Below are 13,033 nucleotides of genomic sequence, written 5' to 3'. Positions count from 1 at the left end.
AGAAAATCTACAAATATTGAACTCAAGTTCATTATATAAATGCTTAAGTGCTTCAAGGTGAAGTATGCTGCTGTTTTCAGTCTACTCTGAAATGCATAAAAAACAGATTGATGAATAGACAGGTATGTGTTGAAGCAAATATGGCCAAATGTTAATTGTAGATCTGGTTAGTAGATATGTGACTGCTCACTGTAAAATTCAACGTTTCTGTATGTTAGAAAATTTTTATAATAAAATGTTAGGGAGAATACAAAGACTTCAGGATCTCTGAGGAGGGTAGCTTCTTCTAATCTTAGAAAACCATTTCATCTCATATTAGTGTTTCTTGGAGGGTGGTCTTTGCCTCACCAACTTGTGTAGACCCACTGAAGGAACTTAAATACTGAAGTTTAAAAACTAGTGTTCTACATCCCTATCCTGCAGGATCTCACTCCACACACACAGCTTCAAATGCTACTTCATTGCCAACTCCCAAATCTTGGGGTCTTTCTTTAGCTCCAATTCCCTTTGGGCTGGGAAGTTCCATAGGTCTTCCAGTTAAACTTACCAACCCCCACATTGGACTCATTTTCCTACCCCTACATCCCAACCTCACTGTCCTCCCCTAACCATCATTCTCGGTCAGGAAGAGGCACCCTTCCACCCATCTGACCAACCCAGGGACCTGGGGGGGGGGGCGGGGTGTCATCCTTGACTCTTCTATTTCCATTTATTTCAGGTTACAGTGGTGGCTCGCTGACTTGTCTAAAACATCTGTCACATCACTCTTTGCCCCATGGGCAGTCACTGCCTTAATTTAGTTGTCATGATGCAGTGCCTTCTGAGCCTCCTCCATGAGGGGAGCAGCCCAAAATACCACAGGCAACGAGAAGGGTTGGGAGGGGAGGCATTATGACCAGGAGACAGAGGTTAAGTGATGTGCCCAAGGGCACACAGCTGGGAGGTGCTGAAGTGAGGGTCTCAATGCAGATCACCTGGCTCGAGTCTGTTTAAACCATTACTCGTTATCAACAAAAATGGGGTTTTTCTTTGTGAGGAGATTCAACTACATCTCTGTTACTCGAGTAACACTAGCTGCTGTAACAGATAAATCCCCAGGTCTCAACACTTCACTATAACAAAAATTCCCCCCATCATAATGCTCTCCTCCTCGAAGCAGTGATAAGGAACCCAGGCTCCTTCCATTGTGACTCTGCCATCTTCCTCCCTCCAGAGGAGGGATCATCCTCCTGTGTCTTTAGCCAGATGGGAAAAGAATTCATGGCATTGGGTGAGATGTTTCTACAGACCTGGTCTGGGAATGGCAAAGGTTGCTTGTCACCAAGTGCACCCCCAGCTGTGTGCCCTAGAGGAAAAGGAAACGGAGTTGGTTAAGTACCTAAGAGTTTTTGTCAAAATCCAATTGCTCTTAATTCTGATTTACTCAAGAAAGACAGCATCGCTTCTACACTTCAACTTATGCTGGCATATTATGCTTTTCAAAAAAATATATATCCACAGCCAGAGAGTGCAGAAAATTTAGAATCCCCTCCTTCTCGAAAAGAATATACAATTGGAGTCATATATTTACATACATATATATGTACAGATATAATCAAACTTGGCATTATTAAAGCACTACACGCAATCCACATCTTATTCACAAATTGGCTAAAAATCTTTTACAGGTTCAAAAGTAGGCCCAAAACAGAAACAAACCCTACCCCAAACGGTGTCAAAATACTTGGAAGTACCCTCACCGATTCACATTTGGCATTATTAGAAATTAAATCAAATTTTCTAAGTCCTTCTAATTTTGAAATCTTTAAAAAACAAAAATAAAAGTAAAAAAAAGCAAGCAACCCAGAGGAAGCTCTCTAGAGGAAAAAACAATTTTCTCCAGAGAAGTTAAAAAAGGGTCCTGTGGGTTATGTCCATCCCAGAAATACGTAGTTTACCCAAGTGACATGGAATTGGCTTCAGGAAAAATAGACTTTCGGGTAATTTTTGCTTGTTTCTCTTTAAAGTGACTTGGATAATATGGCAGTGACTTTTTAAAGCTCCCATTTTTCAACCACCTCCCGGCAGCTCCGTGCCAATTGCCTTCTGTGCATTCTTATTCCAACCTCACAACTAACCACAAGCACTTACGAAAAAGGCCTGGGCCGTTTTCCCATCCTAGAATGGAGACAGAGATAAAAATCGGAACAGTCTAAAGCCAAAAACTTACATTTATACATAATTTGATTCTAACTGCTACTGACCTCAAGGTGAGCTACCGAAGGACAAAGCACAAAAATCTAGAAATAAGCCTATGACAACGTTTGGAAAATTGACCCGTTTTAATTTTTTAAAAACAAAAACACACAACATCAAATTATTCTTGCCGTCTACAATTCAGTTATATCCAAACATTCTAAGACCAAACAGAGTCCTCTGCCCAGCAGCAGGGGACTAAGAGGAGAGACGCTGAAGACACACGAGGGTGAATGCTAGAGGACAGTCCCAGCCGCGGGCCACAGCCTTCCAGCCCGACGCACGCTGCCACTTTCACTTCACAGTTTGTTCACATGGTTTACGGGAAGCTCTTTAAAATCATTTCATCCCAGACGCCAGATTTCTTCAACAACACAGAGCTCCACATCGGTGTTTCCATCCGACTGATAGGACTAGAAAGCGGTTTTTGTTTTCATCTTGTTTTAGCAGGGCAGAGAAGTGAAACTAGCCGCCAGATGCCTTTAGTAATAAATGAGGAGAGGAGAGGTAAGGAAGGATCTGGGCTGTGCTGGGTGCTGGCTTCTACTTGTCTCCTTGAGAACGTGACTTCCGAAGTGTTAAATCACACTCATGCCACTACAATGATTAATACTAGTAATCTTTTCTCAGATGATAAAAAGGAAAAGTACCCAATGGACATAAAAATGGTCAAAAAGATCTTAGCGCAGGTCAATTTTTCCCCCCCAAAAAAGATACAAAATGAACATATAATTGGGATGGTAACTCCGTTAGACATTCCAATTCACCCAGTCGCTTGTTCGCCATACAAGTAAGGAGAACAGGCATTGAGTTTTATTAGCAATGTTATAGCAGTAACCAGATGTGTTAATGGCAGCTTATTTGAGGTCCATCAATCCTTGGAACACGTGTAGGAAAGCATGGCTGTCGTTCTCCGACTGCCCACATCTGAACACATTCAGCTACCACGGAAACTACAAAGGAAGGAAAAAATATATTTATTCCAAGATTCATTTACTGGGATTTTTGAGCGCCCTTTCTTCCGTAAAGCCCTGGCGTGCTGATAGTGTGCTAGGGACTGCTGTGTTTCCCAGCATGAGCTCCCATCCTCTGAGGGTCCTGAGAAGGATAGTGGATTGGTCCTGGAGCCCTCATGAAAGGAGGGGGTGGTCCCATTGGGTGGAACATGTGTGGCCCAAAACCTGCAGATGGGAGAGGACAAATTTGTTAGGCTTGCCGTTTCCTGGACAACCTTTCAAACCTGTGAATCTTTCTAAGGTCAAAACCACCTAGCCGTAAGTCAAATTGACAAGGGGCTTCAGAAAATGTCAGTTCACACACTTGCTTAGGCATGTCTACCTGTAGTACTTCCTCGGCTTTAGAAAGCTTTCCCCTCAGACCAGGTTAAAAGAAAACTCCACAGGACCCAAAGGGATCTGGTAGTATGTCATCTGAGCCTTTGGTGCCTAACACACCAAGCCTACCAGACAGGATGCAATCAGGATTTGGGAAGTGAGGAAGGAACCAGGCTGATGCCAGACTCTGTCACCACCAACCTCAATGCTTTATACTAGAATGGAAGGTGTTCAGAAACCAGGACTTTGTTACAGAGTATGGGAACTCTGCCACAGGAGAACCGGCTATTTGTGACTTACCTACACTGTTCAGATGGCCACTGACATTTTCTAGAGCAGCGCTACACAAAGTGCTGGTCCTGGAACTGCTTATTACTGCCCCCGCCACCCCAAGATAAAGTCAAATGTAACTTGAGCCAAACAGGGGACAAACTGAGGAGCGATCACTATAATCCAGTAACTCCCATTCTGATCATACACACTCAGATCTTTAGAAAACTGGCAACCTTCTCCTCCTTGGCAGGCCAGGGAAAAAAATGAAAGATCAGGGATCCTAACAAATCAGGCTTACTTGCAGACCTCTACGGGGCAAACTCAGAGGATTTAGCCACGATAATGAGGTGTGGAGACAGGACTCTCACAAAGATTTTTCTGGGCTAAATGAGACCTATTTACTAAGAAAGAAGATGGATGTTACCTGGGGGTGGGGGCGGGGCAATACCAGGGGGTGGCGGCAGGGCTATGTTCACCACGGCTGGAGGACCACTTGGGGGTAGGTTGAAGTAGTTGGCAGAGGCTTCTTCTTCGGCTGCAGGAGGAGGCGGAAGAGCTGGAGAAGAGAAAACAGCCAACGGTCAAAGGGAAGATGACCGTGCAACAATGTTTCTACCTCCTTTAAGCCCGGGGCTCCTGCTGGGGGAAAAGAGTTGCTAGTGTAGCCAGAGACCTTCCTGGGTCTCTCCTGACACTGAGGAACAGCAGGGCGGTGTGAGCATTTGAAGTCAGCAAGCTACCCAGTAGGCAGGAAGTTTGCACTCACCTCCTGGCAGTCCTGGAACGGGCTCTAGCTTGATCCCAGAGTCTGTGGTTCCATCCTTCTCTTTTTCTTTTCCTCTGGCTGCTTGGGACCTGGGCGACAGACACACACACACACACACACACACACACACACACACACACACAATGTCAGCACTCTGTCCCACCTTCTCTCACACCTCTGCTTCTCATGTTTCCCAGTCAAATAGAGTTCCTTTGCTCCTTGCCTCCTTTTCAGAGAATACTCTTTTCCCCTAAATGCCACAGTGCAGAGTAGACAGAAGCAAATGTTTTAAAGCCAGAAAGACCTGGATTCAAACTCTGCTGGAAATGCTGTTAAGGACAAGAAGCAGCGACCTATGTGTGTTTGGCGCAGTGCTTAATCAGTACACAGGAAGCACCCACAAGGGGCGCTCCTTCCTAGTTCCAAGCTGGAAACATGTTCTCCCTTTGAACCTTCAGCATATTTCACTTGAGTCTCTCTTATGCAATCATCACTTTCAAACTTCAATTAGCTATTCTCCATTGGACAACCAGCCCCTAGAGGGCAGAAACTAGGTCTAATGCATTTGTAAACTCTCAAATCCAATCTTTCTTGCCCTGATGTTATATTTGGCCTATAACAGCTGGTCACAAAAGGTAAGAACCTTCAAAGGAGTAGATTACAACGGCAAAGCCCTGAATAAATTTCCAAAGCAGGATCCTCCCAATGTCCACAGTGTTAGAGAAGTGTCAGAGAATGAAACATTGTTTTTAACGGTCCTATTGACTTAAACCCATTCACCAAAAGCATACTAGCCCCCAGATAATGAAACGCTTCCTTGAAAATCTCAATAAAGACACCGTAAAATAGCCCAATTCTCACCTTCCCCATTTCACGTTGAGTCTACGGCCATTGACAATCAACTTATTAAAGGACTTCTCTGCAGCCACCTCTGCAGCCTGCCTCGTGGCAAACTGGATGAATGCACACTGCTGTCTCTGTACGACGGTGATCGTCCGGATCTCCCCAAACTGGTAGAAGTGATTTCTGAAGGGATACAGACAGAGAAACAGGAGAGTTAATGACACTCCCAGGAGGTTGCAGTGGATTATTCACTCTTGCACTCACTCACACACAAGGCAGGTGGCCCCCTGGCCATCTGCCTAACTACCTGCAGGTAATTCCCCCAGTACCCTGCCCTACTGTGGGTACTACTTACTGAGAGAGAATATAAGAAAAATAGTGAGTAAATAAAGGTTTACAAACATCTCAGGGATTGTTCCATGGAGGAAAAGAGGCTCCAGTATCCAGGTTTTGTAGGGACCCTAAACCCTCCATAAAGGGCTGGCAAACTCAGCCCCGCAGCTCATGAGCCAAGAACATTGTAAAAAGTTTGTTTTTTAATTAAAAAAAAAAAAAAAAAAAAAAAAAAAATTTTTAAACGTTTATTTATTATTGAAAGACAGAGAGAGACAGAGCATGAGCAGGGGGGGACAGAGAGAGAGAGAGGGAGACACAGAATCCTAAGCAGGCTCCAGGCTCTGAGCTGTCAGCACAGAGCCCGACGCGGGGCTTGAACCCACAAACCATGAGATCATGACCTGAGCTGAAGTCAGACGCTTAACCGACTGAGCTACCCAGGCGCCCCGTTTTTTAATCTTTCTAAACATTTATTTTTGAGAGACAGAGAGACAGAGTGTGAGTGGGGGAGGGGCAGAGAGAGAGGGAGACACAGAATCCGAAGCAGGATCCAGGCTCCAAGCTGTCAGCACAGAGCCCAATGCGGGGCTCCAACTCATGAACCGCGAGATCATGACCTGAGCTAAAGTCAGACGTTTAACTGACTGAGCCACCCAGGCACCTCTAAAAAAGTTTTTTAAGGCTATGTAACAACAACAACAATGAAACAAAAGGGAGGGGCAGGGAAAGCGTCAGCCAGCAGTAGGGACTGTCTAGCTCACTTAGACCGGGTTTAATGGAGACAGGCTACCAAGGGCCGGTTATACACTTACAGGAGATAAGTGGGTAATTGGAAGGGGTAATTTCCATCACTATCTGTCTAGATGTCCCGTTGGCCAAGCAAAATACAAGCCAAGAATAATATAAACATAGCAAACAGAAATCTCTTTAAAAAGCCAACAATTTAAACCATGAGAGTTTTATAACTGCCAAGTTCTCCCTCCTTGACATAATTAATCATTCTTGGATATGTGCCATATTTAAAAGACCCTATTTGGCTATTAGGTCAAATAGAATCTCATGTGATTATTATCACGTGGAAGGATCAGGTAAGCACTATAAGCACTGCTGATGAACATTACTATTCTGGCAAGAGAAAGGACACGTTTATAAAAATTCTTGTTAGCATGACTAATTAGCGTAACTATAGAGAGGCTAAAGAAAAATGTACTTTGTACAGAATTATCCTGTTGCCTGTGTTTTTGCCCAAAAAAGTATTTCAGGGCAGTTAAAAGCAGAGAGCTCATAAAATTTTATCTACAAACCTTAGATCAGTCTCAGTAATGGTATCGCCTAGACCACCAACATACAGCGTGGTGATAGTCTTGTCCTCTGGTGGGTCCAGACGAGGCATTGTTGAAGCCCGCTTTAGAAGCTTATCTGCCACAGGGTCATTGATCCCATAATATCGGTCTTTAATGTTCTGATCAGCAAGGGGGTCATCCGGATCTGTTGGCTTCTCATGCCTATGGTTCAAGACAGAACAACACAGGAAGGTAAAACAAAGGAAAAGAATTTACAGGTTATCACCCAATAGTAGCTACGTACATGTACCCTGAAATGCCTTCTGAACTAGAAACCATGGCCATACCAAAACATAAGTAACACAACAAAGCTAACACCAAAAGGATTTACTGTATCACACAAACACTTGCCAGCCTCCTAAAAGCCATTTAAATGACCATCTATGGTAACAGAGTTTCCTTATAAAGAAATGCTTTTGGCACACTCTGCTTCAAAACAAAAAGTAATCAAAACATGGTTACCCTTCTCTAGGGCAATGGTCCTTAACGAACCTGAAGTCCTGCATTCCATGGAGAGTCTCATTAAGGCTGTGGACCAGCCCCAGAAAAAAGTATAGATAATTTTTTTTTTTTTTTTTTTGGTGGGTGTGGGGTTAACCAATACCCAATCAAGAACTTCTGATCCAGACGCTTGGCGGTCTTGACTGAAACATACTCACATACCCGAGAGGCCTGGCCTTCCTTTGATTTCAACTACACACTGAGATTTAAACCATGACATACTTCTCAGGCAGAAACTTTTAGAGTCAACATCGTATTATATGGCAAAATAACTTAGTTTCCCAAGGCTTGGTTACGAGTAAAAGTCCCATTACAAGTAAAAACAATTTAATCAAGCTCTTCTAAATTTAATAGTCCTAAGACATGAGATATATGACACTAATTGCATAAACTTGTTTATCACATTTTTAAAATATTTATTAAAAAAAATTTTTTTTAATGTTTATTTTTGAAGGACAGAGACAGAACGTGAGTGGGAGAGGGGCAGAGAGAGGGAGACACAGAATCCAAAGCAGACTCCAGGCTCTGAGATATCAGCACAGAGCCTGACATGGGGCTCGAACTCACAATCTGTCAGATCATGACCCGAGTGAAGTCAGTTGCCCAACCGACCGAGCCACCCAGGCGCCCCAAATTTTTTTAATATTTATTTTTGAGAGAGAGAGACAGAGTGTGTGCAAGCAGGGGAGGGGCAAAGAGAGAGAGGGAGACACAGAATCCAAAGCAGGCTCCAGGTTCTGAGCTGTCAGCACAGAGCTCGACATGGGACTCAAACTCACGAATTGTGAGATCATGACCAAAGTCAGAGGCTTAACCGACTGAACCACCCAGGTGCCCCTAAACTTGTAGATTTTAAAGCAGAAATAGTTTAAGCTAGCATCTCCCATTTCTTAGATGACTAATTATCTAAAAGCAAATAATGAAAATGGAATTCAGCTCTTGCCTGTATGGACACTCCTCTCCTCTCTTACATTCTCCTTTTACCCAGAAGGAGCAAATGTGGGGTCGATTCCTTTTGTAGTAGGGTGTGGTCCGGGCTAGTTTGAGTAGCATGTCACTGGTGGATGTGGCTTTCCCCAACATGCCAACTGGCCGTGTTCCGTCAGAGTTAGAAATCTACAGAGGGATGACAAGTTCAAAAGATAAATTACACAGACTGTATCAATCCACTAGGATTCTACCAAATATAAAATTACATCAAGAAAGTGGCAGCACACCTCTCTCTCCATATTTTGTGTGTAGTATTCTTTGTTGACATCTGACTTTGGCATATCATCCTTAAAAGACAATCCTGCATCCCGAACCTGGATGGGCAGGCCTGGTACAAAGGAAAGGAGGAAAAAACCTCAAGATACATTTTAAAACAAATCCATATTGAACACGCACATGGAATACAACATCGTTGTTCCCTCCTCCAGCTTTCTAGGTATCAGAGGCTTTATTATTTTTTTAATGTTTATTTATTTTGAGAGACAGAGAGCGTGAGCGGGGAGGAGTAGAGAGAGGGGAGAGGGAAAATCCCAACCTCTCCCATGCAGGGCTCAATCCCATGAACCATGAGACCGTGACCTGAGCTAAAATTAAGAGTCCAATGCTCAACCGACTGAGCCACCCACGCGTCCCCAGAGGCTTTATTTTTATTTGAAATCTTTATTACCATCAGGCCAAAACTACCAAAGAGTATTCTATGCAACTGTCGAAATTCCTAAGCTGTCATGAAATTTGAAATGAAGGTTTTAGAAAATCTTTTAGATGAACAAACTTTGGTTATGGTCAGATTTGACCTGTAATTAATGAAGTACCTAGCTTTTATTGGAACAGGATTTATTTAAATAAACATAAAAAATGGGTTATTTTTAGGCTGGTGTTCTAGATCCTTTGGATAGTCATAGTCAGTAAGAGTCACTATATTCCAGAACCAGAACACTTCTTTTAACAAACATGTAAGTAAATAATATTAAACAATATATGATCAGGACTCTGATTAGCAGCTAACTTTCTTAACATACATAAACTTATATTTTCCCTTTTATTTTATTGTATAGTAGAAACTCTTATTGAAAAAGTATTTTTCTCATAAACAAAAAATCACTTGTAGTTAAAAAAAAAAAAATCACTCCCAAATTACTTTTAAAATAGGAGCAGTTATAGCACATCAGTCCCCAAAACATAGAAATCTAAAGCATAATTAGCCTATGCTTCTGGTAGGGATTGTGGGAAAGAGCTTTGGATTTTGAAAGAAGCCCAAGGCAAAGAGATTATCTACCATAGGAACAATGCCTTTGCCTCACTTTGGCTACACGGATGTACAGAGAGGTTTGGGCCAGTCCTGATTAACTCCCAACTTTTCCTTAAGTTAAGTTCCTCCCCTTGTCCGGAAGGGCTCTAGGATGGCCTGGCACGATTCTCCTCTTCCTAGGAAAAGCAGAGCACAAAAGGCGCTCCAAAGGGGGATCAGAACTGGAGATGGGGTGAGAAGTAGGAAACAAAGACTAATTTGTCATCTAGGGCACCTGCATCTGCATGGTTTTAGATCTGTTAGACAGGGCAAACATACCATATTCTAGGTCCAAGAGGCAGGTCTGACAGACATTCTTCAATTTACTGCAGGTTTGGCACACTTCAGTCTTCTTGAAACGCATGCGGACACCGGGGCACCAGCGAAATACTGTGAATGGCCTGGCACAGATCTGGAAAACAAAATAAGAGCCCTGATGCTGGTCTGGCCAATCAAGCTAGGGGATTTAATAACAACAGGGGATTTAAAGAAAGGATCCTTGACTCTAGGGTTTAGAAGAGATCTTAGCAATCATGTAGTCTAAACACCATCTGACATTTCGATTCCATTTAGAACACCCATCCCCAGGAGTTAAAAACTTAACACAGTACAGAAATGAAATACTCAAAAGTCAAAGTCCTCCCCACACTAGAGGTAACCACCATTAACATATGACCCTTAATCTTTTGGGGGGACAGTGGGGAATGCCATATACTCCTTTAAGAATCTTATGACAGCTATGACCTTCCTCCTCTGCTAAAATCCTCACTTGGCAGCTCCTGGGTGGCTCAGTCGGTTAAGCATCTGACCTCGGCTCAGGTCATGATCTCACAGTTCGTGAGTTTGAGCCCTGTCTCAAGCTCTGTGCTGACAGCTCAGAGCCTGGAGCCCACTTCGGATTCTGTGTCTTCCTCTCTCTCTGCTCCTCCCCAGCTTGTGCTCTGTCTCTCAAATATAAATTAATGTCAAAAAAAATTTTAAATCCTCATGTGCACGGTCAGACAACAACACTCAGTATACCATCTCTGAGGGTTCAAAGCCCATTCACAGACGCCAGGTTAAGAACCTTTACATTAAAGACCTCACTTTCTTACCTCTCACACTAAACAGTTAACAGTCAGTGAGTACATAAATGATATATGAAAGTCTGTGAAGCACTGACTTTTACTGGAGAAGCTCAAAGCCCAGCAAATTGAAAAGAAAAGGAAAATCAAATCAAATGATTACTCTTTAACAGACATGCTTACTTTGCATTCCTTCCCATACTTTTCTTTGGTCTGAAACAGAAAAAAATAGAAAACAGCAGGTTACAGAAAGAAAAAATCTGGATGTCTGCTCCTTCCCTAAATACAATCTAAGAAATGTGTCTGGAGATCCCCGGCATCCTAATGAGGTGTGTATGTGTGTGTGGGGACCACCTCTTTTGGGGGGCGGGGGGGGGGGGGGGGCGGGCAGGGGATGACAGATATATATTCTAACTACCTGCTATGAATTATACTCTCTTAAGAATCTTATGGACCTAATACTGGGTAAATATGTATGTTTCCACTGCCACAACTCTTCTGCTCACTTCTGGCTCCCAAGTTCTCATTTAAGAACTAAAATTCCTAATAGTGTCCACAGTCCCCAAATCATGGAGGACGTAGCTATGGCTAGCCCATTTTACAAAGTTTAGTCAGAGGTACCTACTATACCCTCCTGTGCAGACAGCCTGTATACAGTCAATCAAGATCTCTGAGACGGATCACAACACAGCCCTATTCTAATTATTAAACGTTAACTGCTGGTGATTTTACCCTTATTTATAAGGATGGGGTTACCTTACACTAAACAGATTACAAGGTGCAGTGGCCAAAAGGTATTGGATTAGGAATCAGGACACCGAGTTTCTCCTCCTTCCTTGCTAAGGTCCCTGGGGTCAGCCTATCTGAATTTATAACCAAGCTCTGCTCCTTGCTTGCCATACCGAAAAAACATAAACCGTATTTGCCTGGTTAATACATCTCACTCTTAGATAAATGCTCAACAAATATTAGCTGTTGTTTTGACTCCTGGATCTCAGGAATGCCGCTGAGTTCCAAAGACAGAATAAGCATGACAGTCCTTTGCAAATCGTCCTGTGCTTTGGGTTAGTAAAGGAGCATCATTGCTTTGGCTTGGCTAGGAGAAGCATTTCACGGACAGCGTGTAGGTAACACAACAATGACAGAACCTGAATAACTCTCGTTTCACACGCGATTACTCACCATTCGAATATATGGGTTTTCTCCAAGACATGTCTGGCACAAAATGGGGAAGTCCTGGTGAAAGTGGGAAATCTGGTTGAAAGCCAGGCTCGGAAGACCCTGCCATCTCAGCCACACTCGTGGGGAAGGGGGAGGGAGGGGAGGCGAGGAGCGAGGGTCGGGGACAGGGTAGGGCAGGAACCCGAGGTTCTGCACGGGCCCGGTCGCGGGAGGGGGCGCTGTCTGCACTTCCGGCAAGCGGCGGGAAAAAAAGACCAGCTCGAAATGAGAGGAGAGGGCACGGGTGGGAAGGGGGCAGGTCCCGGACCCTGGCTAAGCCCCCTCCCTCCAAGCCCGAAGGAGGGCCGCCCTCCAGCCTCCCGCTTTGGCCGAGCTAGGCCGCAGCGCTGGCTCCTTCCCGGAATTCCTTCGGCCGATCCACAGCCACGGCCCTGCCCGCCCCAAAGAGGCCCGGCTTCGCCGCCTCTCTCCGTCCTCCTCCGGCAGGCATACTCACCGCATCCTCCCAGTTCTGCCTGTTGTAGGTGTTGGAACCCAGAGAAGTCGCCATCTTGAGAGCGTCTGGAGGCAGTGGCGGCTTCCGAGTTGGGAGAGAGGACCGCCACAATCCCGTCAGGCCCCGAGGCTGGTTCCCGGCCCGTTGACGTCTTATTTCTGCGTCTTGGGCGCCCTTGGGGGCGGGCCTCGTGCGTCATGACGTCGCCCGGAATTTCTTCGCTTAACAATTCGGCGGCCTTGTGGGGTTTCCCTGGTCCTTTCTTTGAGTTGGTCCGTGCTTAGGAAGAAGAGCCGAAGTACAATAGGTTTATTTTAAAATTGAGCGAAAGAATAGAGGAACAAGCAAGGAATGAGGGGATGGGATTCAAACAGCGTTAGCT

The 13,033-nt window shown here is 44.3% G+C and overlaps 1 protein-coding gene across 2 annotated transcripts; it reads right to left on the bottom strand.

Annotated features, from left to right (window-relative positions):
- Positions 1–2,302: 2,302 nt before the first annotated feature.
- Positions 2,303–12,823, bottom strand: RBM22 (RNA binding motif protein 22). 2 transcript variants are annotated; one of them, XM_045437104.1, is made up of 11 exons: positions 12,652–12,823; positions 12,156–12,209; positions 11,157–11,186; positions 10,189–10,321; positions 8,849–8,949; positions 8,575–8,747; positions 7,092–7,292; positions 5,470–5,634; positions 4,609–4,697; positions 4,267–4,398; positions 2,303–3,416 (listed from the first exon to the last, which is right to left on the bottom strand). In XM_045437104.1, the coding sequence occupies exons 1-11, from the start codon at positions 12,703–12,705 to the stop codon at positions 3,286–3,288; spliced, it is 1,263 nt and encodes a 420-aa protein (XP_045293060.1). In that variant the 5' UTR covers positions 12,706–12,823; the 3' UTR covers positions 2,303–3,285. The 2 variants fall into 2 exon arrangements, with proteins under 2 accessions (XP_045293060.1, XP_045293067.1); XM_045437111.1 differs by having other exon boundaries at positions 2,303–3,188; positions 12,652–12,791.
- Between the last annotated feature and the right edge of the window lie 210 nt (positions 12,824–13,033).

Source organism: Leopardus geoffroyi, chromosome A1, assembly GCF_018350155.1.
Source record: "Leopardus geoffroyi isolate Oge1 chromosome A1, O.geoffroyi_Oge1_pat1.0, whole genome shotgun sequence".
In the NCBI taxonomy this organism is placed as follows: domain Eukaryota; kingdom Metazoa; phylum Chordata; class Mammalia; order Carnivora; family Felidae; genus Leopardus; species Leopardus geoffroyi.
The sequence above is the reverse complement of the archived record's forward strand: the minus strand, read 5'-3'. Positions and strand labels throughout refer to the sequence as shown.

Coding starts and splice junctions, on each gene's coding strand:
- RBM22 (XM_045437104.1), bottom strand. CDS start 12,705: ATGGCGACTTCTCTGGGTTCCAACACCTACAACAGGCAGAACTGGGAG. Junction 11,187..12,155: donor AAAACCCATATATTCGAATG/GTGAGTAATCGC, acceptor TTTCTGTTTCAG/ACCAAAGAAAAGTATGGGAA. Junction 4,399..4,608: donor CGTTCCAGGACTGCCAGGAG/GTGAGTGCAAAC, acceptor TCTCTTCTCCAG/CTCTTCCGCCTCCTCCTGCA.